At 42.8% G+C, this 27,434-nt stretch overlaps 2 protein-coding genes across 5 annotated transcripts in view; one reads left to right on the top strand and one right to left on the bottom strand.

Moving 5' to 3' along the window:
* LOC117831964 (mitochondrial import inner membrane translocase subunit TIM16-like) overlaps nucleotides 1-27,434 on the top strand; it is a 139,614-nt gene that overhangs the window by 69,083 nt on the left and 43,097 nt on the right. The window lies entirely within an intron of this gene.
* Nucleotides 1,073-27,256, bottom strand: vasnb (vasorin b). 3 transcript variants are annotated; one of them, XM_034710879.1, is made up of 3 exons: nucleotides 27,028-27,256; nucleotides 19,908-19,960; nucleotides 1,073-4,989 (listed from the first exon to the last, which is right to left on the bottom strand). In XM_034710879.1, the coding sequence occupies exon 3, from the start codon at nucleotides 4,980-4,982 to the stop codon at nucleotides 2,904-2,906; it is 2,079 nt and encodes a 692-aa protein (XP_034566770.1). In that variant the 5' UTR covers nucleotides 4,983-4,989; nucleotides 19,908-19,960; nucleotides 27,028-27,256; the 3' UTR covers nucleotides 1,073-2,903. The 3 variants fall into 3 exon arrangements, with proteins under 3 accessions (XP_034566770.1, XP_034566769.1, XP_034566771.1); XM_034710878.1 differs by lacking the exons at nucleotides 19,908-19,960; nucleotides 27,028-27,256 and adding an exon at nucleotides 11,537-11,625; XM_034710880.1 differs by lacking the exons at nucleotides 19,908-19,960; nucleotides 27,028-27,256 and adding an exon at nucleotides 5,069-5,102.

Below are 27,434 nucleotides of genomic sequence, written 5' to 3'. Positions count from 1 at the left end.
AAAGCCTATTGACCTCCAGGGGGTGCATTTTTTCTCCTGTTATTTTACAGGGAAGTTTGCTTTCTCTCTCTCTCTCTCTCTCTCTCTCTTCTCTCTCTCTCTCTCTCTCTCTGTCTCTCTCTCTCTCTCTCTCTCTCTCTCTCTCTCTCTCTCTCTCTCTCTCTGTCTCTCTCTCTCTCTCTCTCTCTCTCTCTCTCTCTCTCTCTCTCTCTCTCTCTCTCTCTCTCTCAGTAATTGATATAATAGGGCCTGCATGACAAGAGTAGTGCTGTTTTATGTGTTTGATTTGTTGTGGGGACCTTGCACAGCAGCTCCAAGCTATGGGCTAGGGTATTTGTGTTTTTGTTGGTAGGCGTTGGTGTGTGTGCGTGCATGTAGCATCAATCCCCTACCAGCATCCTACCTATAAACACATGGGTGGTCAGCCTGTTTATTGTGTGGGATGGCAAACAATTCTCACCTATTAGGCTTGGATGAGTGAGTCATTCAGAAGGGTTAAATCCCCTTACAACCATTACATGAGTGTTTTTAATCATGAACTTTGTTTCCATTTTGCCTCCAGCTAAATGCTGGGAAGGAAGAATTCCAAGACATCTCGCCACTGAAAATATGCGTTTAATGGACTTGTTAGAACATTTCTGGACAGTGGCACACAGTTGAATACAGTGCAGAGAGTTTAATGATTTTGCCTAAAAGTTGAACTTTATTTGTAGGACAATCACATGAAGGGACTGAACATTTTCAGCCAGGCTGGAGGCCTGGCCGTAGGGATGGCATGTTGACCTGTTAGTTGAAATTTTACAACCAACATGTAAAAACATTGTGCTTTAAAGCAGGGTGTTGGCATTTTCATTGTGAGCATCTCAGCATGATTATACCTGTGCTTGTACCTTACTCTCTCTCTTTTCTCTTTCCTGGACCCCCTTCCTGCAGTCCCTGAACTTTCCTTGTTGATTGACAGCATCAAAGAGAGGGAAGTGAATAACAATCACATACCCCCTCCTCCTTTCCTTGTCAGTTTAATCCTTCCTCTCTCAGGAGATAAAAACTACAAAAAAGACAAATTGGCTGATTTCACTTTTGGATATTCATTTAATGATAATATCACTTCTGACTTGCACAAATAAGTTCACAGAAATACAAAAAAACAATGAATAAAAAAAGAAAAAGGCTTCCCAAAACAGGGAAATATTCACAATCACACTGAAAATACTTTTGGTCATCTTCAATGTATCATATTTTACAAACATATATTCCAGTTGCATTGCTTGATTGTTCTTATTGTGTGGGAACTCAAGGCATTCTGTTAGTATGAAACAGTTAATTTTGTGCTAGGCAGGTATCTTTACAGACACTTACAGGTGAGTCTTTGGTGTGTTTGTCTATAAGAAGAGTTGTTTGGGGCTTTCTGTACATCTTGGCATGTGGGCACATAGAGAGGGTAACTGATAGTAACTTGATGTCTGCAGGTCTTTGCACAAGACAGAACATGTACTTGCATTATCACTGCAGTTGACAGCTCTACAGGCATACGCACACTTACACAAACACACTCACAAACACACACAATCACACAAAGTTACTTTGAGTCCTTCTTTGCCCCATGTTCACAGATTTGGATCTCAGCGCTCTGTTTCTTCATAACAGCTTTCCCACTTTGCAAATCTCATTACTGTCCACTCGACGGTATTAAATAAAGTTTTTGTTGCCCTGTGCTCAAACTTTTACACAGTCTGGCTAAGCTAAATTGAGCAAAACTGCTCACTGCTTCTTTGCTAGGGGGAAACTGCACAGCATTATGATGAGTAGGCTTCTTCTACTCAAGGAAAACAATTCACAGCCACCATTAGCTTTGCTTGTTGTGGATCAGACCTTGTGGTATGTAGTAAGTAATTTGTGGTTGATGGATATGACTGAGATCCTCTTGCAGGACATATGAATAATAAATAAACTGAAGATCTCTTTCGATGTGACATAATCTAAGGAGTGCTCATTGAAATTAAGGCAAGCCCAAAACTGGCAGAATCTGAAACAGCACTGAAACAGAAGGGGTTCAGTCAACTGCTTCCCTCCGTACCTTTTGTAATCCTGCTTACCGTCCCCCTTTGTGATGGTAAAGACGGCTGAGGGCTTCAGAATCGAGAGCGGGGGATTTAGTCTTGAGTCTGTCCAGACTCACATCTACTTAGACTGTCTGACATTCTGAGCACAAAGCCCTTTGATTGACTTTGCTGGTACCGAATGAGTTTTAATCTTCAAAGATTTTAATCAGCTGTTTTGTCTGTTAGTCACAAGAAGTTGGGGAGGAGAGTATAGAGGGCTGTTAACACTCACAATGTTGCATATTAAAAAAATAACAGTGACACAAGTATAAAAAGCATACGTAGAAAAGAAAAAAGTCACATGTTGTAGAGCCAAATAAAGCAATACAAGTACCAAATATTTTCTCTGCACAACTTCATTTGGTGTCTTTAAAGGTCATTCACAGCAAGCACTGATCCCTTTGGGGTAGTATTGAAGAGTAACAACATGCAGCAAAAAACTATTACTGATGTTAGTTAGGCTTTGTGATGGGGAAAGTCAGCACAACCTCAAATCAAGTGAGGTGACAATGTCCCTTTGCCCCAGGTTCCAACCAATGACACTCCATCAGTCCCCATATCATTTCATGGTAGGTGAATAGTGTCCAGTCCTGCTATGCAATTAGGAGATATCATTGATGTAGGATGCGTAAAGCTGATGGAGAAGAAGCATATCCATTGCTTCTTAAAGTCAAAGCACAAGTTCTTAACCTTGTTTAATGTCTACTTAGACAACCAGAGTGCAATAAGTTAAATAAATGTCCAGATTTTTCTTTGCTTTTTCTGGCCGATCCTTTAGACCTGACTTTTCAAGACAAGGTGTCAAAAGTAGGAAGGCTTATGTGAAGACATATTGTTATTTGATGTGCAGTGATCTTGTAGTAGCAAGACCTCATATTCCAGGTTGCCGTTCTGAACAGCAGGTTCAGGGATCATAATTTGTGGCTGTTTTTGAGGCAATGCCCCATTGTCTAAGCCGGTCTTAACTCCATCTAACTCTAGATGAGAGGGCTCACAGTCTAGGTCCAGGTGACCCATGGCCCTTTTTCTGCGAAGATGGCAAACCACCCCCACTACTATTGCTATCAGTACCAGAAATGACAAGATAGCAATTGCAGGTACCAGCATAGTGGTCAGCTTGTGATCGCCGTCAAACTGTGCACCGGGAGGCTTGACATCTTCAGCTATCGTTTGAGCCTCAGTGCAGACACTGTCTACACCACTGGGAGCACCTAGTGGACTGGCACACACACTGTAGGTGGAGTTGGGCTTCAGACCTCTTAGTCTGTACTCTGGGAAGGATGCTGGCAGGCTTAGTTGAATTGGCCTGCGGTCTGGACCAGAGAGATTTCGGTAGGTAAGGCGAATTCCACGGATGTAAGGTCGCAACTCAATGTAGCGGTGGAGGTCCAGCAGGATGGAGGTGGTGCTTGCTTGATGTGAGCAGATATCTGGTGCATCTACAGTCACAGTTGCCGTTGGGTTCTTAACCTCAGGTGGTGAATGGGGATGGTTTTGGTTTTCACAATAAAATCCAGAAGTGCCATGTGGGCAGGTACAATCCACCTGACCATGCTGGTCCAAACGACAAGTACCCCCATTCAGACATGTGTGAGGGGGACAGAAATGCTGTTCCTCATCCGTGTCTATCCTGCTGCTGCTACTGGGGGATGCAGGAACAGGTGGCAGAGGGTAGTCATCGTCTTCGTCAGTGGGGCTGTCACTGGGTACTGGAACAGCTCTAGAAGTGCTTGGTGAGGTAGTGACAGGAACAGGCTGAGTAGTAGTTGTTTTGACGGTACTGGTGGTGACTGTAGTTGTGGTGGGACATCCAAAATCCCTATGCTCCAGTCTTTCCAACACTTTTCCTGCATGAATAGGTGGGAAATGGCAGCGAGTCTCCTCTGTTCTCTCCAGAGTGATGCTCTGGGCTCTAAGCCATCTTGGGAACCATGACAAGGTGCAGAGGCAGTTGAAAGGGTTCTCTGCAACTGTGAGTTTTCTGAGGTGGGGGAAGAGCTGGGGGAACTCTTCAGGGAGGCCCTGAAGACTGAGACTGCTAATATCAAATTCTTGAAGCTCTCCAAGATTCTGCAGGTCCTGAACCTTTAGAGGACCCATAGGGTTCCCAGCCAAGCTGAGGTGGATCAGCCCCGGGGTCTCCTTTAAAACTGATGGGAAGGACTCAAGTTGGTTTCCAGAGATGTCCAATTCGTGGAGGTTCAGTAGGCTGCCTATGAGCTCCTTATCCAGAGTGGTCAGTCCCACACCACCTAATTTCAGGGACTCCAAATTTGGGGTCTTGAGGTCTGAAGGACCCAAGGTTGGTAAGACATTAAAGCGAAGATCCAGAAGCAGCAGTCGGGGCATTGAGAGAGCAGGCAGGGATGTCAACCTGTTGCCCTGTAGTTTGAGTTCCAGCAGGTGGTCCAAGCCAATAAAGGCATCAGGATGGATGTCCTCAATATAATTACTATACAAATAAAGACGCTCAAGCAGCGCCATCCCATGAAAACATTCCTCTGAAATGTGGGTGATCTGGTTTGATGACAAGTCCAGGTTTCTCAATGAGGTCAAAGGTTCAAACCCCCTTTCTGGAAGCTCAGTCAGTTTGTTTTGACTCAAGTCCAGCATTTCCAGGTTCTCCATACCATCAAAGTCCTCAGTTTTCAGACCCTCAATGCCATTGGCAAAGAGGTAAAGGCTTCTCGTTGATGACGACACTCCCTTGGGAATGGTGGAGGATCGTCTCTGGTAACATAGGATGGATTCTGGTGTGGAACAAGTGCAGCCCTCTGGGCAGCCACTAGACAAAGTGCCCTCTGGAAGGATGATGAAGAGCAGAAAGGGCATCAGGGGAGTGAGAAAGACCTTCATGGTGCTGACCCTTTCTCTCTCCATGCTCAGCCTGAAATGAGAGAACATACAAACTGTCAATGAACTGCATGATCATTCAGAACAATAAGGATAATGCTGGCAGATTTTACCATGCATTGGCCTAATATTGCTTTTCTCTGTCACGTTAGAGCCGTTGAGTTTAGGAACATACAGCTGTATCTGTCACACCGAGAAGTTAACGCATGCAGCACAATGTTGTATTTCTATTACAAAGCATATTTTCTCCCCGTATAGTTGAGTTTCCAAACCACTGTGTCACTGTGTGGTTCTTTATTGTGCTTCATGAAGGGAGATTATTATCAAAGGTTTAACAATGCATAGCCAGAGATCAAAAGCAGTCTTTTGTCACAAGGTCTCTTAAACAATAGGGCTATAGTTGTGACCTCAGACTTCAGAGCTTTTCTGCCATATTTGGGGGGTGGGGAATGTTGGCATAGTGGCGTCCTAGCACAGTTTTCTAGCTAAAGTAATGCCAGTCTCCCTGCAACGATCTGTGTAATAGATAGTACTGTTGGATGACAGGACCATTACATCCTTCTCTGGCCTTACTACAGATGGGTATGTATGTGTTTGAATGTGCGTGTGCACGTGCACAGGCACACATGTATGTAATATTATGTGTGCTGCTGTTTGTAAACAGAAAGGTTTGTAATTGTAAGCCGCCCACCCACACCGCTGTTTACTTCACTGCTATTTACTGCACTACACACACTCTGTGGTTGCAGTGGGGTCACAGTCGACTATTTTCCTCACATTTATGACAGACTCTGTAGACTCTGAAACACAAAGGCACACAGTGGCAATCAACAAAACCAGCTTTGTTTTGTTTCTGAAATCAAAGTGAAAACATGAGATGACTGGAAGATCACTGAAACAGTAGAAACACTCTGCACACGCCCTCTGATTGATTCACCATAAACACTGCTTTTACCATTTAAATAAAGCCGGACTATTTGTCTGCCATGCTGCACATTGCCAGGCATCTGTAGATCATTTGCTTTGTGGCCTTCTAAACTTGGAGGTGAGCTTCACCAGCAGCCCATAGCTGCTCCCCTGACTATAGCTGTAATATAAACAAGAAAAACACATTATATGTTATTTTTCAGACTGACAGCTAGTTGTATGTGCCAATAGGCTGACTGTCCATAAAACTGTAAGAAGAATTAAAAACTACACAGAAACCCTTCAGAAAGAAGATCTGGAGCCCTTTGCTCTGGTATCAAAGCCTTACACAACAAATCTGTCTGATGGTCATCACAATGCTTGAAAGGGCTGAAGTGATGCGGAAGGATGTTGGAATAGAGAGGGAGAGAAGAGATATAGAAGATACCAGTTTCTGAAATGAGCCTCTTTGGCAGTTCATCTTCCACTGCTATCAAGTGAGATGACCTTGGGAGACGAGGCAAAATCTCTTGACTGTCTTTCTTTAGACAACTCCTCAATATTTCATCCCTCTTTTCTTATCAACTTGAAAAACCCTGGTTCAATTCACTCAAACACACTCCTGTCCTGCAATTACTTTTGTTAGTCTCAAAGTTTTTTTTTGAGTCAGGGCCAAGAGTTTCAGCATCTCCATAAACTTGCATGCATTGCTTGTCGACTTCATTATTAAAGGTAGCTTGTTTGAGGGCCTTAAATGGTGCCGTTGTTGGTGTCTGCATTGCCCAAATTCCAAAATGAGTCGCCAGCTATGTGTGACTTACAGTTTTACAGAGTACATTCTGTTCTTGCATTGCTTACCAAGGGTTGTTGCCTATTGCACCAGAAATGCCCCAAAAAATGCTTTTGACTTTTATCTTTCAAAGGTTCTTTTCTATCTTGAAGCTTTATTCCTTTTTCTGCAGTGACAGTGTTTTTCTTGTAAACTATGAGTTGGAGAAGTCAGCTGAAGCACAGTAGATCTATCAGAATCTTTGAATCATGTTTTGGTCAGCGGTAATACTTGCCGTGAAATTAAGCAGTTTCTGTTTTGCTGTTCTAGATTCTCAAATGTTCAAATGCTACTAAAATCTACTCTAGCCAAGTGCATGATTATGCAGCATCAGAGCTGCTGCCAGCTACTACATTTCTTCACATTCTCTACATAAAATGTAGGATTCATTTACTTTTTTCCTTTTACTCATAAACATGAAAATAAATCTCTCAAATATCAGAGCTTGGAGAGGAAATCAAAGATTTTGAACGGTACATTTGAGTGGACGAGGAAGAGACAGTTTCATCTCATCACACCACAGCAATGGCATTTTTTCCCCTTCTCTTTCAGCATACTTTTTATTCTGCTGCTCCCTGAAATTGCAACTTTGTTATTATTTCTTCTCCTGTACATAAACCAAAAGCAGGCATGGCATTTGCTTTGACCCCACTACCACCATGTTCCTCTGTTTCATCCTGATACCTCTTTCAGAAATGGCAGGAATGCTGCTCTGTGCAGGCAGAAGCCAATAACAACGACTTTGCTCGAACTTTGAGACTTGATCGAACAAAGCAGTTCACCAGTTTTCATAGTTAGCACCTGCTGACAGAGTAGAAAAACTACAAAAACTTAAGCAACTGTGCAGAAAAGTTAGACCTACTTATTACTGCAGTTGTTAATGGAAAATCTGGCCCAGAATCAGTGATAACATCTGATGGAGATAGCTTTTTTTCGGCTACGGCTGACTGGGCAGCAGAGGTGAAGGGTTGCAGTTATCCCATCATTTACACAATGTGCCTGAGGGAGTTCACTTTAACAGGTGAGTAATTATATGTATGGAGGAATAATGAATGCTCTGGTTATGACTCAGGGCTAGTCGAATGTAAAAAGTAATTGTGAAATAAAAGTTCTGATTGTGTTGATAAATAAAAACTGAAGTCATAAGCTTGTTGCATGCGCTCACCACATGGCTCAGAAACAATGAAAGTGCAGGAAAAAGGACAGGAGTGTTGCTACTCTGCTGCATTTGGCGTGCAAAACAACAGGGAAAAAAAGGGATTTACAGAAGACAACAGAAGATGAAGAGGGGATAGAGAGAATTACGCTACAGCTGGAGTGTATGCAGATGGTCTCAGGTTTTCAAATCATGGCTGTGTGTGGGGTGCTGCTCTTCAAATTCAGTGCAGGATACTGCATGCCTGTGTGCCACTGTGAGGGTGTGCACACATACTTAATGTGTAAGGGGGGCTGTACAGAACAAACACTACATGCACTTTAGTGTTTGTCTGAGAAAAGTATCAAATGTATCTAAAGATGTTAAAAAATTCCAATCTCATTCCTTCAGGGGATGGAGGATCTTGACTTTGGCACATTTGATCCGGTCCAGAGACGAGTATGGGGGTCCAGTGCCAGAATGAACAACAACATCAAGGCAGGAATGAGAGGAGAGCGAGCAACACAGATAAAACTGGGGATATTTTTCTTAGAAACTCAACGTGGTGATTCCACCGTAGCTCCCGAGGCAGAATGTTTATTTGAGTGTGCCTCATTCCAAAGTGGGACAAGCACATCTGATAACCCAGAGGAGGAGAAACTCTGGCGGAGGTGGATGGGGAGCGGTTTGCAGCAGATCAAAGATAAACCAAAGCTTGATAGTTTAGATTCCCCTGTTTTCTTTCATTTTGGATACGAGTGACTTGTGCAGGTATTATCAGTGCACCTGATAAGGCATGCTTGTGGCGTCACTATAATGAGGATCCACTGTGGTGCTGGTTCCTGGCTGTGCAGTTTTAATTTAAGCATTTTGAACTGAGTGCAGGTGGAGGGCTTGTAGAGAGATAGTAGAAAGACAAGCTTGTCATCGTGTGCTAGAAAAAAAGCCCCCTCCCCTCCTGTCTACCTCCTTCTCTCTTGAGTTGTAATTTCCTTTTCACTCCCCTGTGCGCTTGTTGAGACATTCCTGAGACAGGCAGCAGCTGAGTTTAAAGAAGTGAGCTTGTCTGTCTCATTGGCTTGGCATTTGGAGATTAACAAGGAGTCTTTCTTGGTTGTAAACAGATGATGGATTCAAATTGAGGTGCTTCTTATATGAATGAGGGATAAAAAATATTTGCGTGTGGATCAGTTATGCAACAATAGTTCCTACATCTGTGTTTTCTTTTTGGTTCAGTCTGGATTTTTGGGTTGTAGTAGAATAAAACGTGTTGGCTGATGAATACGAGGAATAACCTCAGGGCAAGAATCTGTAAGAAAAAATACAAAGAAAAAATGCATGAGAACATATTTGCGCAACACCAAGAGAAACACATGGTTAGACCCTTGAAGAGAGAAATTAAAGAGGCAAAAAGAAGAAAAGCATTTTACCCTCTCCCTCAACTCCCTTATCCCACTCTCTCTGTCTTTTCAACAAGGAGGAGGAAAAGAAAACACAAGCAGGGGAACAGTGGAGACAAAAGCAGGTTTCTGTCAGCAGGGGCACCGGGGTGGAGAGGTGGATAAGGCCCCGGCTTTGGGAGGGTGAAGTGGGCTCCGGCAATTAAATCCCAGCAGGCCAAGCGTCAAGAGCTCTTATCTTCGAAGCTGAAGGCCAACACTGAGGGGCAATGAAGGGTACCAGAGGGGGTCGAAAATTGCACTGTGTGTATGTGTGCAGAGTAGTCTCAGGTCAATGTGCACTAGCATAATTCAGCGGACCGGACTGGAGACTTACAGGGGGGCACCAGGCCAAGTCACAGTAAGGGGATAAGGCTGTGCTCTACAGAGTTCATAGTCCCATTAAAGAGGCCCCTTCTCTTTTTATCTATTAGAGAAACAATGCTTATGGTATGTGAATAAGAGTATGATCTACAGTGTTATAGGTCAAGGGTTCAGTTCACTAAGGTGCACTACTAAAGCAGCTTCTGGTATAGATTTACTACAGTAGCAGAGGGACATGACTTCACCTTCACTGAAGATTATAACTTACTCACTGCTCCAAAACAATGCTCCTGGCGAAAGCTGACGCATGCCCTCTGACCCAGCATTTTTCCCACCCCTCTATATGTTGCCCCTTTTTCATCTCTGTCCCAAGAGAAGAGAAAAGACTACTCCTCTGTACACACAGACACACTCCCTTCCCATCCCTTTCTACAGTCAGTCTTTGCCACAGCTGGACCCTGTTAGCCACAATCCAGCAGAGTTATCTGACAACATGACAAAAGGGTCAAGAGAGAATCAGAAAGGGGAAGCAAGAATATCTCAGGTTGTACTTCAGAAGAGAGCCTGTTGTGCTGACACTGGAGACGTGAAGTAAAACTATGAGTTAAGAAATGTCAGCTATGTTATTGTAAGTCTATCGGTACGCATGTTATGCTGTGAAGTATGTTTTTATTGCAAGAGCTGGAGTGGCTCTTATGTAGTGTGTTACCGCTGGTTGTACCTGTTATATGCAGGATACCTTAAGCATGCAGAATATGTATGGATCAAAATGTAAGGCATGTTTAGAGATGGAAACATGAGGAGTACAAAAGCAACATTTTACAGTTGCATGATCCTTTTTTTTCAGGTTTATCCATCTCAGGGCTCATACGGTGCTTAGAGTTTTGGCAGACAAGAGGGAACTTTATTTTGCTGAATTTCAAAAACGTCATAAAATTTGATGTAATCCTTACAGAGAAGAAAAATGAAACTGATTTTCATAAAACTTAAAATAAATCTGATCATACAAAAGAAGCTAATGGCTGTATCTTTTGTAACATTGCCATGGAAAGCCAGGCAGCAACTGTCTTTCTTTGAGATCTCAGATGCTCAAATTTGACAATGAACTGATAACATGTCCGGAGATCAAAGCTCAGCTGTTTGTTGTTGCAACATTTCAATAAAGAACTGATATTCAAAACCCTGCTCATCTAGCGCTGCACTTGAATCACGATCACTCACGCAGACAGAACCCAAACAAGAAAGATGAGGACATGTGAAATGAAAATGAGATGATAGTTTTACTACGTCTGTCACTGACAATACTCATCATGAAGCCACAGTATCGTCGCTATGCTTTGAGGTGGTATGAAGGAGGATTAGGGGCTGCAGCACTTAATGAATGTGCTGCACAAACAAAGCTTTCCAACAGATTTCAGCCTGACCACAAAAAAGCCTGAAATGCATCCATTGTGCATCAGCTCTGCCAAGACTGACTGATGTCAAAGGTTTATTAAACAACCATTTAACCCACACACAGCTTCTTGATGGTTCCACAATTAAGGTCACTTTCATTTTTTTGTGACTTCTCTGAGTCAACGGTGTTACCCTCCTACATTATGAAGATAAAAATTAGTTGCGAAGCACATTATTATTGGTGTGAAACGTCGCCTTGTTCATGGCAGGATTTACGGCTAGCATGGACAGTATGAAGTATTTCCCTTAGAGCCTGCAGCTGCAGGACTTGAAAGAGAACATAACACACAGTCCAGGGGTGACTGAGAGGGTAGTTAAACTGGAATAGTAAACTCACAAAAACATTGTATATTTGCTTCACTATAGGAGGGAATCAGAGCTGTGGTTACATTTGTGTTTCCGTCTACTTTCATGTGGCAAAGAATATGTTTGATTTTAAAATTTCAAGAATAGAAGAGAGGGGAAACGAAACATAAAAGCCAAAAGATCATACCAGATAGCATCAGTCCAAAGGACAACAATCTCCATGAAGCACTGAGGCAGAGAGCAACTCCTTGAGGTCATAGGTCAGACTCTGGATTAGTGTTTCCACTGTTGCTCAGTATTCTGTGTCCTCTGTTGTAACTGTGATCTACACAACACAGATAACAGGCCTTGTTTGACATGGGCACACACCGAGCTCTGGTTACACACACACACACACACACACACACACACACACGAGTACACCTGAAGCTGCTGGTCCTGGTCTCCACAACAGGTGCTTTCTCTGCTCCTCCAGGGCAGCATGAAACCCAAAACCCTCTGGAGTGTGTCTGAGTGAATGATGCGACCAGCACCAGAGTTCCAGATTTAACTTCCTCTGGGCTCCTTTTTAAAGCACAGCGCAGGCGGAGAGGGGAGAGAGCAGGTAGTGGTGGGCGGACAGGCGGACCAAAACTTGGACTCTGCAACAGCATGTCTGCAATCTCCCTCTGTGTCCTCAAAAGTTTAGAGCATGGAGGTCAGACACAAGAGTTCCAAAAGGAAATGCGCACCATTTCCTTTTGTTTTATTGCTGAAGGATATGACTGATGGTGCTGTAGATGCTAGACTTGATTTTGTTTTCATAAAGGCACACATAAGGGAGACACAGGATGCGCTGGCTGCGTTTGAATCTCTCTTCTTCTCTTCTCTCCCTCACTTAAAACACAATGTGCTATTGTCTTCCTCTATCATAAATGCCCCAACACTGACATGTGTCTTTTATCGCTGCACCCTGCCCTGTGACCTCTCAGGGCGGATAGTCATCACAGGTCACAGCCACAGTTCTTTCAAAATCGTATCTGTCTGAGATCTTCACCACAGGAGTCTTGTGTTACATGAAAACAAAGAATTTCAGTGAACCACAGACAACCTGTGCTTTCATGTGTTTCTTATTTCTCTGCAGTGTTTGCACTTTTCTCCTCTTCTTGTACATAACACCTTTGTTTGCTCCTCACCCTGTAGCTGACCCAAACAGTGTGACCTACTGCTCTGTCAAGTCTATCTTTGACCTGAAAGTCGCAGCTTTGTGGCACAGAAACATTACCAACTACCTTTCTAACTCTCTCTCTCTCTTTCCGACTCTTTTTTTCTTTATTTATCTTCTTTTTTTCAACCAAGCACACAACAGAGAAAACACACAAGTGCAGTAGTCATACTCTCATGAATCCCAACAGACTACCTCACCAGAAAAAACAGCAAATATGACATACCAGTGACACAAAGCTGGACTCTCTCCAGGTCTTGGCTTGTGCAATCATATCCTGTGCCTGACTATCAACACCTCCTCCCAGAATCAAAACTCGATTGTACTGTCTGTCTCACTCACTGACCCCCGGGAGCAGCAGTGTTGTCCAAAGCTCTGTTGTCCTCGCAGGGCCATCCACAGTGAACTGGTCTGAGGTAGCGCAGGAGCGTTTCAGAAAGACCTGTGCTCTTGAGAGTCTTGAAAACACCTGAGAGTACCTGTCTTGAGCGGGGACAGGGAAATGTTTGTGCTGTGTGTGTGTGTGTGTGTGTGTGTGTGTGTGTGTGTGTGTGTGTGTGTGTGTGTGTGTGTGTGTGTGTGTGTGTGTGTGTGTGTGTGTGTGTGTGTGTGTGTGTGTGTGTGTATATGTGTGTGTGTTTGCGGTTAGAAGTGGCTGGATGGACCAGTTTTATCAGTAAGCCACAAGCTCTAAGTAATGTGCACACTCCGACACTCTGCATACCCCTCTGACAATCATTCCAGCTCCAACATGACTGCACAGATATGCTGTCACCTGGCCTTCCTGATTTTTACCTTATATGAAACAGAATATATTTCATTCAGTGAGCTCAGAAATATGCTCCCTGACATTACTGATGAAACATTTCGCATTGTCAGGATGCTTCTAATGCTGCTACAGTCGACCAAAGTGTGCAGGGAGCAGAGAAAGCAACCCACAAGTTCTGGCTTAAGCATGCTATCCTTACTTTCTTTGTATAAAAGATCAAGCAAGGACCACACTCTGTGCAAAGTTTGATGTTGACACAGTTTGTGCCCTAGTCCTTTGTTGCAACAGCACTGTGTAAGAGTTCAAATTGAAGCTCAGTTAAATTAAAGGGTGTGTATGAGTCAGGCAGCAGGCAGGCACACTGACTGACTGTAAGAGCGACCGACGAGCAGGCTGATCATCCCTCTTAAACAAACATTGTCACACGTACTGGCTGAGGAAACTCTTGCACATTATCCGGCTACCTGTCTGCTCATCTGTCTGAACATGTGAATCATCTTTCCATTTATTCTTTGATCATAAAGTGTTTACTCATCTGATTTATGCAGGTCTTGATGGATTCTACACAATAGACTGACTGCATTTCTCTCACAGCACTGATATTAAATGTTCACAAATTCAGGTATGAACACAAGCATTTTGTACAGAAGATAGTGGTTCACACAGGTGACACTCGTGTTCGATACATGGCTCAAATATTCCTTATTTCACAGTCTTGGACTTTCCTTCCTCAGGTTTGTTCATGTTGCCAGCAAGAGTATGACAGGAATCTGACAAATGCATATCTCCTCCACCTGCCACAACAGCCCCTGCAGCGACTCGTGGCAACTATGTAGTTGTCAAAGTATTAATTAGGGCTGGGGGCTTTGTGAGAGCTCGGGGCTACAGTGATGGAACGGTAAACAGAAACCTAGGGCAGCACTAGTGCTAACAGGTAAACATCACATTGTTTACCTTACATGCAGCTCAGCTTAGAAGCGTGTCGATTTGGAAAGGACGGATGCAAACTCAAACCTCATTAGGATACGGAAGTTTCAACTCCACTGTGTTCAAGAATAACTTTTTAGTCAGCCCACATTTTCAATCTGTTCCTTCATGTTACAGCAATAAAAGGCTACATAGCTAGATCTTTCTCTCAGTGAAAGAGTAGTTCTGAGCAGTATCAGCTTTTGAAGGTAGCCTGATACTACCAAACATGTTGTATTGGTGTTTAGAAGTTTGCCTCTCTATGCACTGATCTTTGTACAATAAGCCCCCCAAAAATCACCTGGTTTTAGGTACAATTACATGAAGAACCTTGTAGTGCCAGTAGAGAATGTAAAGTAAGTTAAAGCCAACATAATGTTCAACAAAAAAGGAAAGAGAGTGAAAGGAAGTATTTCAAATTTGAGTTCATCATAGCACCTCCTCTGTGAAGAAGATTTAGCTGCCGTTAATGTCATTAAAAAATGCAAAGGTTGACAGCTGTGTCCGGTAGGGGAAGGAAGAAAGACATTTACAATGACTAACAAATGAGTGATTAATTGTTGGTTGTTTGCATATACTCATCACAAGTTTGCTATTCAGTGTTGTCATGGCTGAAATATGGTGTGAAATACAGGTTGAGTCGCGTTAGTTATGTCGTCAGTGACTGTTAGACTGTTTGTGCAACGACACAAGTGGAACTTTACTCATTTTTTTTCTACAACACAACCTTCGTTTAACGTCAGGCACTGTGCAGTGCTACCTGTTTTTCAGGCCCCCATCCCCATGCCCCCTCCTTTTCCGTTACCGTTTGTGATTTTTCTAGTCATTCTGCCTTGAGGCATTTTTTCTCTGATTAAAAAACACCACAGACATGTGCCACACACACTCAAGATGAATGTGAAATGGAGATCACTGGTGCTGATTAGGATGTCACAGAGGAATTTATTGTGAAACTTCTGCCAGGGCTGAGGAGGCTGGCTGGCAAAGCAGCAGTCAGACAGCACAGTTCCCCGCCCCTGACACTGACATGACTCTCCTCCATGGCCTCGGGTGCCCTGTGTTTACCTCCTGAGTTCATAACCACATAACTAAAAAGTTTTCATGTGTCTCCTGCAACACACGTCAAAATCGATTAATTATCTGTTTTGTGACCTTTGCTGCTGACCAGCTATGGATGTTGTCGTCCTAAACTCTCAAATATGAATAAAAGGATCCCGAGGGCCAACGTTAGTCTTCAATGCCTTGTTTGATTAGTAAAATGAGCTGCACATTCTGTTCAAACAAGTGAGACCTACCGTCTCAGAAAAAGCAAAGACATCAGTCAGCAACAGTCTATTAAGACATCAACAACGGACCTCAGTACCACAATTTGCCTGCAGCAGGTGTGTACAACCACAAGATTCCTCATATCCAGCGCAAACCAGAGCGAGAGGGGAAAGAGGAGGAGGGTAGTGACAGAGGGGAAGGTATAAAAAAGTGAGTCTGTGACATCTTTTTTCCTTTGGGTTGTGAGTTCACGAGGAAGAGGTATGGTCGGACCAGCTATTCAATTAACTGCCTTGAAACCCTGCACATTAGTATCTCCCTATTGTCAAAGCATGATCAGGATCTGGCCGAAGAGGATGTTCCATTAAAAATATACACAATCATACAAATAAGTGCACATTAAAATTTCACCTTGTGCCTAACTTTTTAATCACTTGTTTCTCCAAGCTCAAGCTTTAACCGAACAGCATATGTATGCATTACATTTTTTGCTGACCGGGATTGTCTAACTTTCTTTTCAAATTCAAGAAGATAGGACAGTGGATCATTAAGGAAACTAAGAAGAGAGATTGGGGATGGCATGTGGCAAAGGGACATAGATCATACACAAATCAACACTGCCGCCTTCAATGACCACAGCCTCTGTAAATTGGGCGCGCATTTAAACTGCCAAGCAAAACCGGCGCCTCAGGATCCACCTTTTTTCTGACAGTTGTAAACAGCTTTTGGTTTTTGTCCATTCCAGCACTGTAGGAAATGTATAAGCAGACTTGTTCAACTTGTTGCTAGAGTTGCATAATGCATTACATAGATTGGATTATAATTTGCTCCATTGTTATGATGTAGTAATTTGTCTGAAGTTTACAGGATTTGGAAGTACTGCCCTACATCGACTCAGAACAATAGTTTACTCAGACGGAAATTAATTCACACCTGATGCAAGCAAGATTTAGTCTGGATGCTTAAGTTGTTTCCTGATTTCAAATCAGATCCCCCTTCTACTGTACCCGCACCAGGCATTCATACCTTTATAATGTCTTTATAGCTCATATTGTGCTAACTATCTGTGTTAAGTGTGCAGCCTTAGTGTCATTACAAGAGATAAGAGAACAGTGCATCCGGTAAACAGGATATACTGTTATACTGTCATGTGCAGAGAACCTGAGATGACCTGACTGGCTGCCACAGAGACAGGCAGGGGATGAATGATGCTTTGTTATTGTAGCGGCAAGTAGCAATTTGTCTAAATAAAGAACCATTTGTTTGCTCTCACATCCGTTCATACACGTCATGAGGTGAGTACTGTAGATTCCTGAGCTGACCTGTAAGACACCGAACAATGCATACCTGTGTGTTTGCTTACACATGTGTGATCTGCCAGTTTTGTAACAGTAGACTTAGTGTATAAGAACATCACAGAGCAGCACCTTTGTTTGCTCTTAGTGTTTGCTTTTACATAGAAATATTAACATTATTAACTGATTATTGTGTGGTGTCAGGGAGTTAATGAGCAACTCACTTAGCTGAGGGGGGAGGTTTAGTTTTCACCATCATGGCGAATAGTCCAATACACACAGCTACAGGTTGCATTGATGGGGAAACCAGACTGACATTTGGCTTTGATTCAAAGCCCCGTCACATGCACATGCTCAGATTTTACTACACATCTAAATATATACATTAGGTGTGGTAGAGACGTGCACTCAGCACTCAGGGAAAAAAAAGGCAGGTAAAGCACACAGGATGTCAGAGTGGGCTGTAATTCTTCACAGTGTGTTACAGCTTTGATGTTGAAACTGCAGGATTAAGGCAGAAACAGAGCCGCTGTGTGCGCTGACATTGAAGAACTGCCTGCATAGAAAATAATTTACAGCGAGCAGACACACCAAGCACAAAGTCTTGAACCCGAGGTACACATGCACGTGTAATGGCGGAAAAATGAACCCTGTAATAAGAGGTCTAGACCACTGCTGATCTATTTTCCTTATTCTCTGTTTTCCCTGAGGACGACTGGGCTTCAGAGAGAGTTGGAGGAGCTGTAAGGCAATTAGTGAGAATGGCGGTGTGCGTCCAGAGGCCTGAGGCTATGGACTTGTCCTGTGTGTGTGTGTGTGTGTGTGTGTGTGTGTGTGTGTGTGTGTGTGTGTGTGTGTGTGTGTGTGTGTGTGTGTGTGTGTGTGTGTGTGAGTGTGAGTGTGTGTGCCTTTACAAGCCAACACAGTCCATGTCACAGCTCATTGACGACCAGCACAACGGTGGGATAAGGCAGGACAGAAGGTGAGGGGTCAGGAGGGGTGTGTAAAGTAGAAGTTAGATCAGAGTGACAGTTTTTAGCAGTGACACAACCATTACTGAACTCCAGCACACACTGACAGATCATTACTGTAAGACTTTTTGTTTCAAAACATAGTTCTGGGACTGTGTCTCTTAACACCAGGACGAAAGTTGAAGTGAAGAAAAAGCCTTTTTATTCTTTGAAGCTCCTGTGAGGAACTTGGACTTTGGTGCCACCTTAACAAACAGGGTTTGCTGATTTGCAAATGTGTGTCATATTTTTTAACAATAAATTAATCCTGCTTTATTTTAACAGTCAAATGTATCACTTATTTTCAATCTATGTTTTTTAAAAGGCTGTTACAGTAGTGTGCTGCTTGTCTGAGTTTTACCCCAGGTCAGCAATTAGATCAATCAAAGCAACTACAGTAAAATACAGAATATAAAATGCACCAGTGTATAAGATGTAGTCTGTTTTTGTGGGTTCTCCAAGAAGGAAAAAGGTTTAAACTATGTTCCTATGTGAAGACTTCAAGTTTTTATGCCGATGTGTAGCTTTTTCTGGTATCATCTGTTTTTGCCATCCTGCTAGATACCCATGCGGTAGTTTAGCCTAAGGTAGGGTTCATAGATGTAGGGTATGGACAGACGCCCTGTCCTCAACCAACTTGCAAAGACTGTCAGCACATTCTCCACTGGTCACTAGTTTTCTTAATTTGCTTTGTGTCAAGTATGCTTTTTCATAGTCCCTTGCTTTTTCAAGTTCCTTCTTCTAATGTAAAGTACTGAAACACAGTAGAATTTGCCTACCTCTCATATACAGGTAAATTTAAAAAAAGGTATTAGAAGTGAGTCTTATACACACAATTTCACTGTATTCAATTGCGCTGCTGGTCTCCTTAGCTTTTTTTTTTTTTTTTTTACTTTACTTTACTTGCTGCAATAATCCCCAAAACTTCAAGAAAGTTATCAAAATTGAAAATGAAAAAGAATGATAAAGTTAAACATATTTTTTAAATATTATAGCCACAAAGTTCAAGAAAAAAGAACATTGTGTTTTCCCTTCTCTTAACATAATTTTTCTGCTTGAAATCATCTCTTTCAAAGTAAAGGTAGATAAAATCGACATGATGACTTTTAAAAAGATCTCCTTCAAACCAAGAAATCCATAACTTTATATTAAAGCACACTTGTTAAGCTCTGTGGCAGGACTGGAGCAAGCATTTGTGCTGCTATAGGCGATAAGCAAATACCAACTACAAACGCTGATAGTCAATAGCAAAGCAAGTGTGCTTAAATAGTCAATCAAACTATGTCTGGGTCAACATACAAGCATTTTGCAACTCCTTATACAAATATCTAATATTAAAGGAATAAGTATGTATAACTTCAATGACCTGGACAGTACAAAAGGGGAAACACGTACAGCTATGATAAAGAAACTTGCACCCATGTGACTCCTCACTCCCTCTCTCCTGATTCCAACTCAACCCACTGACCAGTTCCTAAAAAAAGGCATGAAAAAGCCCCAAAAAAATCTAAAAAGACATTTAACATGACGGCAACAAGCCTCTTACATACAGTACATTTGCAGGGTTACTTGAACTGTGCTGTCTACATTCCCCACCTCAACTCCACAACTTGAGCAATCAGACAGGCTCCGTAAACTCCAACTGCCCTGTATTCTCTCTTTCCCCTCAGTCTGTAACCTTACACAGCCTCACTGTATCTGTTAAACGCAGAGTGTGTGTTGAGAAAGCGGCTCTTGTTCTCCTGCCAGTCTTGTTAAGAGGCTCAGAGTTGTGTGAAAGGACCCCATTGAGGAGGCAGGGTGTTACGGTTAACACAATAAGGACCGCCAGCACTGTGTGGTTTGGGCTTCCGGATGCAGATATTCAAAGGAGCATATTATTATGATACGTGTCAAAATTATACCAATGCTGATGTCATTTATCTCACAGCAAACAAAACCCTGATGTTAACAGAATGTTTGTTTTATAGTATTATAGGCTACATCTTATTCCCAATGACACTGATTACTAATAAAACTGTCAGCTTTAATTTCATGCTTCTACTCACCCAAAGCAGACACGTCCTCTTCTACTCTCGCTCCACTTTCAGTACTTCTTTCCCTGGAAAAAAAAACACAACAGTTGTACCTGTTAGCTACTTTATTTTGAAATCGAGCCCCCTGTCATGTATTGTTAATGACCCGCAAGCAAAACAGGAAGTGTTTTTTGTTCTGCTGGTAATTGGTTGGATTCCAGCTGTGTGTGGGAGCGTGCTGAGCGCCGGCAGGCCGTGTGGCAGCAACAAGAGAATGACAGAGCGGGAGAGGAAGAATGCAGGCCGACCACTCTCCTCTCTCTCAGCTCCTTGTCCTGTGGTATCAGTCCATCAGCTGTGAGGCGCGAGTGTGTGTAGAGTTGACTTAAGCATACAGTCGCAGCTTTATTAAACCCCTGTACTGAACGTTGTTGTGTTAATGGCGTAGTTACTGGTTTGATGTGGAAAAGTTTATGAGTTTCACCCTCTTGAGCTGATTATGAATGAGGTGTTGCCTCATGATGACATTAATACAGACATTTTCCAGTATTATAAGTATTTCAAAGATTCTCACTCTTTGTTTCACTTCCAGACCTTTTTTTAGTTAGACTTTATTTACGTTTTTAAAGCTCCATTAAGTAACTTTTGGTTCGTATCAATTTTGGCGCCCTCTATAGACAAATCAGTCTTTGCTGGTTTTGTCTTGTACTTGTGTTATGTTTCCTTACAAACATGATCATTCTGCCCTTTTGTAACAGTCAAATGTATCACTCACTGAGAATTTTCATATTGAGCATGAGAACAAAGGCTGCATGAGCAGCTGTTAATCATTTGGTCTGACACCTACCCCCGCCACTGGTTTCAAAATTAAAATTAGTTATATAGAACTAACCGCTGTTCTTGTTGATGGTCTTGCTTGCATTTTAAGGTCATGAAGAGGAAGGATACTCATTTCAGTCTCTTTCATAATAAGCTAAAAACTCCTCACAGGAGCTTTAAGTTTAAGGCCAATAACAGCTTTTATTTTCTGAAACAGCATTAGTGTTGTTGTTCTGATTAGCGTCTCATTATGGATCACCATGAATGATTTGTGCAGCCTTCATCTGTTTGTTGCTTTTCATAAAAACACTATTAGCTCATGTCAACTTTTATGTCTGAGCGTGGTTATGGGATAGTCATTGTGAGTCAGTTTTGGGAAACCCAACAACAAAGTGACCGCTTGATAGATTTCTTATTAGTGGGCTGCATGTAGCCAAGTTCAGCTTCTATGTTTCTCTGTGATGGTGAATTTTCTTTGTTTTCATTTAGTTGATTTAAAGCATGGTCACAAAAACAAACTCTCATGGCTTATTAGTTAAGAAGCACAGAAGTTTCCTTCATTCCTCCAGCACAGACCGATGTGTAACTTTACACCAATTCACTGCGCTCACTCTTCCTGTACGTTTCCACTGAGCTGTGTTTTCGAGCCAGACTTCATATACCTGAGTTATGAGTCAACAATGTGTGGAGGTGAAAAACCTAACATGCATTCCTTGATTGTGCAACACCTGACACCTCTTTTCACTTTGCATTTGTCATCTCTTGGTCACCCTGCAGCAGCATACATACACACACTCACAAACAGAGTGTTGTGTTTACATCTGAAAATAACCTGTCACAGACAGTCCGGGCTCGGTTTGGCTCTCTGACATGCTGTGAGGCCTTCACTGCACTGTGCATGCATGTGTTTATTTGTCTTTCGGAGTGTTTTTCACACTGCTGCACAGAGACTGTTGATTACCCGGTGAATGTTCTTTTTCTTTGCATGCATTTCACTGGATCTGTGCAGAACAATAATGCTTGCTGGCTGGTGTTGCTGCTAAAAGTGTGGAAACTCTTACAAATGTGCTGTTCTGTTTTCCGAGGTCTCGGTGTCTTCTTGTCAGACCATCCGTTAGCTTTCAAAGTCGACTTTGACACTCAAAATAGACTCACATCATCTTTACCACCAGGCCTCATGCCTGACTGAATAACCTTTACAAAAGACAAGTCTGTGGACTACAAAATTAGCTGACTCACGGCCTTTAACTCGTGTGCATCCAAATCAGTGGTTGTATCTTGTAGCTGCATTCTCCTTTTTTAAAAGTTTACATTTATTCTCTTTGAAGGAGATATTTTTGTAATTTCCATTTTTAGAGGACTGATACTTTCCAGCATTTCTGCCCACTGTAATTTTCTGTCCGTCTCTGTATTCATCTGTTTAACATAAATATCGCCTCACTCTTCGCCCTCTCTCTTCTCTTTTTCTCTCTGGGTCACTCCCTTTTGGCTTCCCCATCTGGTTTTATCTCAAAGCACAACTAGGCTTTGCAGTCTGGCATTTTTGTTAGTGCCTCTTTGTAGTGGTGTCATCTGAAGCATCTAACAATTTGTTCAAATTATAGCTCAAAACATAAATCTAGATCCTAAACCTTCAGGGAGGGTTGTATGGGAAACGGAACAAAGCGTCATGTTTTGCTACAGGTGTGTGAGCTGCTGTGCTTGACATTTATTGTGACACATGCTTTTTGCATACTGAATACATACACCAGTGACAAGCCGTGACTTGTGGCACTGTCGCAACCACTCTGCTGTTGATTAGATCGTTGAGTGATTGGAGTCAGGCTGATACACCGTGGCATTCGGATGCACGCATGCAGGTATTTGCACGTACACATGCACGGATTTTCTCTCTCAGGCTGCCTCCCGCTTTTTCATGGTGCTGAGGAGCAGCAGATAACGACACTATTCAGGTCCTGCGCAGTGACAGAAATAGACTTTAAGCAAAAGGGGACCAGAGGATTTCAACATGCTGCATAATGCTGAAGAGTGCCTCAGCGTGTACGTGTTGTCTGGTACGTACGATGTGACTGCATGAGAGTGTTTGAATGTCGCCACTTTCTGTAAAGGACAAGGTCTTAGACACACACATATGCACACACACACTGACCCTCAGGCACAAACCCTTTAAAAGATTGCAAATTTGCTACACCATCTTATCATTTAATCCATATTTAGTAAAACATTAGGAGTTAATGTTCATCAGGGGTTTAATATTTGGCCGTGTTATCAATGTGAGATCTATCTTTTCCACTTCTGGTTTTGGTCAAACAATAAAAGCATGTGTGCGTGTGTTTGTGTGTGTTTGTGTGTTTTTGCCTCGCTCTTGCAAGATCTGGTTCAAGGCTCATTTCCTAATTACAGTGCCGGCCAGAGGTAATTACAACCTTAGATTAAGAGACGTTTCTCTCTTTTTTTTACGACCCCACTGAAATGCAGCAATTTGTGGTGGCTTTCTGGGATGAACATCCTCCCTCTCATCCTCTCTCTCACTCTCTCTCTCTCTCTCTCTCTCTCTCTCTCTCTCTCTCTCTCTCTCTCTCTCTCTCTCTCTCTCTCTCTCTCTCTCTCTCTCTCTCTCTCTAGTTTTCCATCTGTCTCCCCCTCTGCTCCTCTCCTCAAATGCTTCCCTGGAGTTGTTTTCAGGAATTTGTGGCTTTTTTGCAGATATTTGGGGTTTAATTGAATGTAAAGCTGGAGTGTTCAGTGTCTTTATTCCATCTTTAAATCAGACGATTATCTGCTTCATAAATGGACAAATCACACGAGCATGTGTGTTTGTGTCTGAATGTGGACATGGGAGGACAGCAGTTATTTGGGGTTTGAGCTCAAGCTGGGGCTCTCCAAAGCCTTCAGATCCCTTCACATGTGTGTGTATATTTATGCAAGGTTTTGAAGTGGTTCTTCTGAACGCATCATTTGGCTGCATCGGCAAGCTCTTCTTCAATTTAGCTTGGCAGGCGTACGGGCTGGGGTTTGCCTGCACATACCGTTGGGTCAGCATTGATGTGTGGGACTGAGGCCTTTGAAGCCAGGGATTTTATTTCATACCCTTCTTGGAGAGAGAAGCTCTAGCTCCAGGTTTTAAACTCAAGAACGCACCTCATTGCTTTTCTGTCTGTGCAGCACCTGAGGAGGAACCTTTGATTCTGGTGGAGGAAGAATGTGCACATCTTCTCCCCTCACTCTTTTTGCTAATCATGATGAGCCCCACTCTCACGTGGCCTTGAGAAAAACAAACACACACACACACACACACACACACACACACACACACACACACACACACACACACACACACACACACACACACACACACACACACACTTATTCCAGCTTTCTGCCCTGTCAACTCCCTTCTCTCTGCCTGCTGTGTGACTGATCCACTCTCGCCTTCCTCCTCTACCTCCACCTCCTCTTCTCCCTTCCCCAGGCCTCCTCGTCTTGCCACCTGACTTTTAACCCTCTAATCCCTCAGATGCAGAGGGTAAGATACCTCAGGCTCTGCCCCTAATTGGCATAAAACAGAGCTAGCTTTGGTTTTAAAAAATAAACTCCTGTTGGATGTCGTACAGACTCACAATGGACCATCAGGGCTCTATGACACAGATAACGAAATCCTGGCCTGACACCAAATCTGTGTTGGGTTGTTCTGTTTTCAAAATAATGACACAGTGGTCTGTGCTTAATTGTTTAAATTGGGTTTTATGACAGCAGGCTCATCTTCTTAGTCATGCAGACTGACCTCTAAGGGCAAGAAATATCCTATAATCCTCTCATCGTGCATATGAGTCTCACTTACTGCTCACATCAGCATGCACAATTGCACAGGAAAGTGCTCTCATGTTATGCAACCAATACTTCCAACAAACTGTGACTCCAATTTTACATTACGGGTGAAGAAATACCCTGATTATTCTTTTTTCTTCCCTTTCTTCCCATCACAAACATATTTTACCTCTTAATCCTAAAACTTAATGAGCATGTCAGGGATTGTACAAACACAACAGTCTCTGTGCAGAGCAGCAGCAGAATGCACTCTTTATTCCACAGCTCCACTCAGAACAGAAATACACTGGCACTCTCTTGTACTGTAAGTGTAACAATCTGTGCAGCCCACATTAGTGACGGATAATTGGCCTCCCCGTGGCTGCTCTGCTGTGTCTCGTAGCCTAATACAAACCAATTACAACCATTATACACTGTCAATGACACAGTAGCTTCTCCTGTAGCATAATGACAGCCTGTGAGGAAACACATGGGGAGGAAACAAGCGGAACACCGGTGTAGGGGTTAATAGCGGGGCTATTGTAGCAGTTTACACTGCCTGTTTTGCCCCCAGGAGAGATTAGGCGACTTTCTGTGCCTGTTTGTGGGACTGAGTAAAAGGTAATCTGGCTGAGAGCTGGGGGGATTGTAGTCAGAAGACTGTTCTTATATGAATTAAGCATCTAAGGCAAAAGGCACATGCAGAATTTTTCAACCTGGCTGGATTGGGATCAGTGATTCCAAGCTGGATGTCGGGTTTACGGTTGTCTTAGAGGAGCAATGATTAAATCTAAATGATTAAATCTTCTCACATTTTGTATTCAGTGTTAACGCAGCAGCAGAGTCTTTACGTGGACTTTTTGGTTCATTTCTGCTGGTTCTGACCAAGCAAAGCAGACTAACACTTAAATTATGGTTGTACAAGTTTTAAAACACACCTTCCATCCCTTTAAGAGAATCAAAATCTATATCCACACAATATTAGGAAATATAAGATGATAATCTATTGTTTCTGACCTCACTTTTTGGAGCAGAGGTTGTTGTGAGCATGTTTAGTCCTGTCATTTTATTAGATGTTAGTTTATTGCTGGTGCAGGTCACTCACTCAGAGATTTAATCTTTCAGGAATTTGACCTCATCCTTCAATGCGCTGCTGCTCACATGCTAAAGGAAACTAATTTCTCCCTAATTCTTCATGTGCCCTCTCCCCATATCTGATCCAGTCTTTGATTTGTCTTTCTAATGCATTGCGGCACCTTCAGGGGAAAATTCAAATGATGGAATTGCTTAAATTTAAATCCAGCTCTGGATTTAAAATCAATGGTTCGATCAGATGTTGATATTTGTCCCAACTGTAGAATTTGAAATCTTGTGCAAAGGTTGGCTGGCACAAATCACGTTTGTAACTTGATTAATACTCAATTGCAAAGCTGAGTGGTTTGCTCATCTGGATTATTTGGCAGCCTTATTCATTCCTCAAGATTTGTTTTGGGTGTCAGCACGCATAAACCACATCAAGTCAACCCATCGCTGATAGTCATGCTTTCACTGCAACTTGCCATACCAAAACGATCCCTTAATTTCTCCACAGCCTGATGCGATCAACCACAACTGCAAAATGCATGCCATACTATTCTGAATGCTGATTTTATGACACCACATATCACCATGGACAACATCAGCGCCTCTTTTCTCCATGTATAATGCAGTGAGATAATCTGGCTCGGACCTCATGCTGCTAAAACACAAAATGTTTTGACTGTGCATTGTCTGACCCAAGCGCCCTGTCCCTTGCGTCCTGTTGAACTCTTTGTTGTGGGACGTTCCCCTGTGTGGCTCCAAAAACAGCTGTCCTCTGCGGTGACCACGACTCGGTGCGGTCTAGACACTCGGCGCGGCCCCTGCATGCTGCACGGCGTCCTGCGGTCCAGCACCAACCCGCCTCATTACCGCTCTGACGGCTCCCTCTGCTACGCGCGCACGGCTCGCATTTTACGCGTATCCCAAATACAGATGAACTGTGTGTTATTGTCATGGTTCCCTGATCTGAAGCGCCAACAAAACCTGTTGCACCCAACACGAGTTCATACTGATTACTAATTCCTACAGCAAAGAACTAAAACTTAGTTTTGCATTTTGAAGGACGCTAATGCATTAACAGATGTGACACTAATTCATTAACAAAGTGCACTAAATGCATTACCAGACGTAATGATGCAATTCTCTACGACTTCATATTTCAGAGAAGAACGTTTTCAGTTTTTCTGACGAAATGTGATACTATGGCTTTTATTTAAGGAGAAACTTGATGTAAAGTTTTTGTTTGTTTGTTTGTTTGTTTTTTTTAAATCTGTTTCACTGTGCAGGTCAAGTTTTACGATGTTCACAAAGTTTATCTTATTCCAACCATACGCATTTGTCAACATAAGCCTGTTTACGCGTCTTTACGCATTCCTTGCCCAAAGCGCCACAGCCCCAAAGGTTTGAAATGTTTATCTTTATTTATTTCAAAGCAGGAGACTCTTACCCTTTGCTTCGGAGAAGAGGAATGGTGAGCGCAGTCGCGCTTGTGTCTTTATCCAAGCGGAGCAGTTCACCGATATTACTCCAGTCCTCGTAGTTTTCCGTGTGTGCGCTCCTTCTGTCAAAACAGTTTCTGTGAACGTATTAAACTTAACAAACGGTCTTCATCAAATCCTTGGAGAGCTACACCAACCTCCACGTCGAGGAATGTGCTCAAGTGCCGACTCCCTGGACAAAAAGCGCTTTATTGGTGAGCACAGAGGAGAGTTTAAGCGGAGGAATGGGAGGGGCGAGGAGAGGCGAGGCGAGGCGCACCGCAGCGGAGCGGAGCGGAGCGCGCTCCTGCACATACAGCATACAGAGAACAGCGAGAAAACTCACCTTGCCGCTTGGCTGAGTGCAAGGAGAGAA

Source organism: Notolabrus celidotus, chromosome 20 (assembly GCF_009762535.1).
Source record: "Notolabrus celidotus isolate fNotCel1 chromosome 20, fNotCel1.pri, whole genome shotgun sequence".
Lineage (NCBI taxonomy): Eukaryota > Metazoa > Chordata > Actinopteri > Labriformes > Labridae > Notolabrus > Notolabrus celidotus.
This window is presented reverse-complemented; position numbering and strand designations above follow the sequence as displayed.

Excerpts from the sequence above, each read along its gene's own strand:
- vasnb (XM_034710878.1), bottom strand. The coding sequence starts at position 11,607 with ATGACCTCAAGGAGTTGCTCTCTGCCTCAGTGCTTCATGGAGATTGTT. Across the intron at positions 4,990-11,536 it reads CTTTGGACTGATGCTATCTG|GCTGAGCATGGAGAGAGAAA; the intron begins GTATGATCTTTT and ends CTCTCATTTCAG.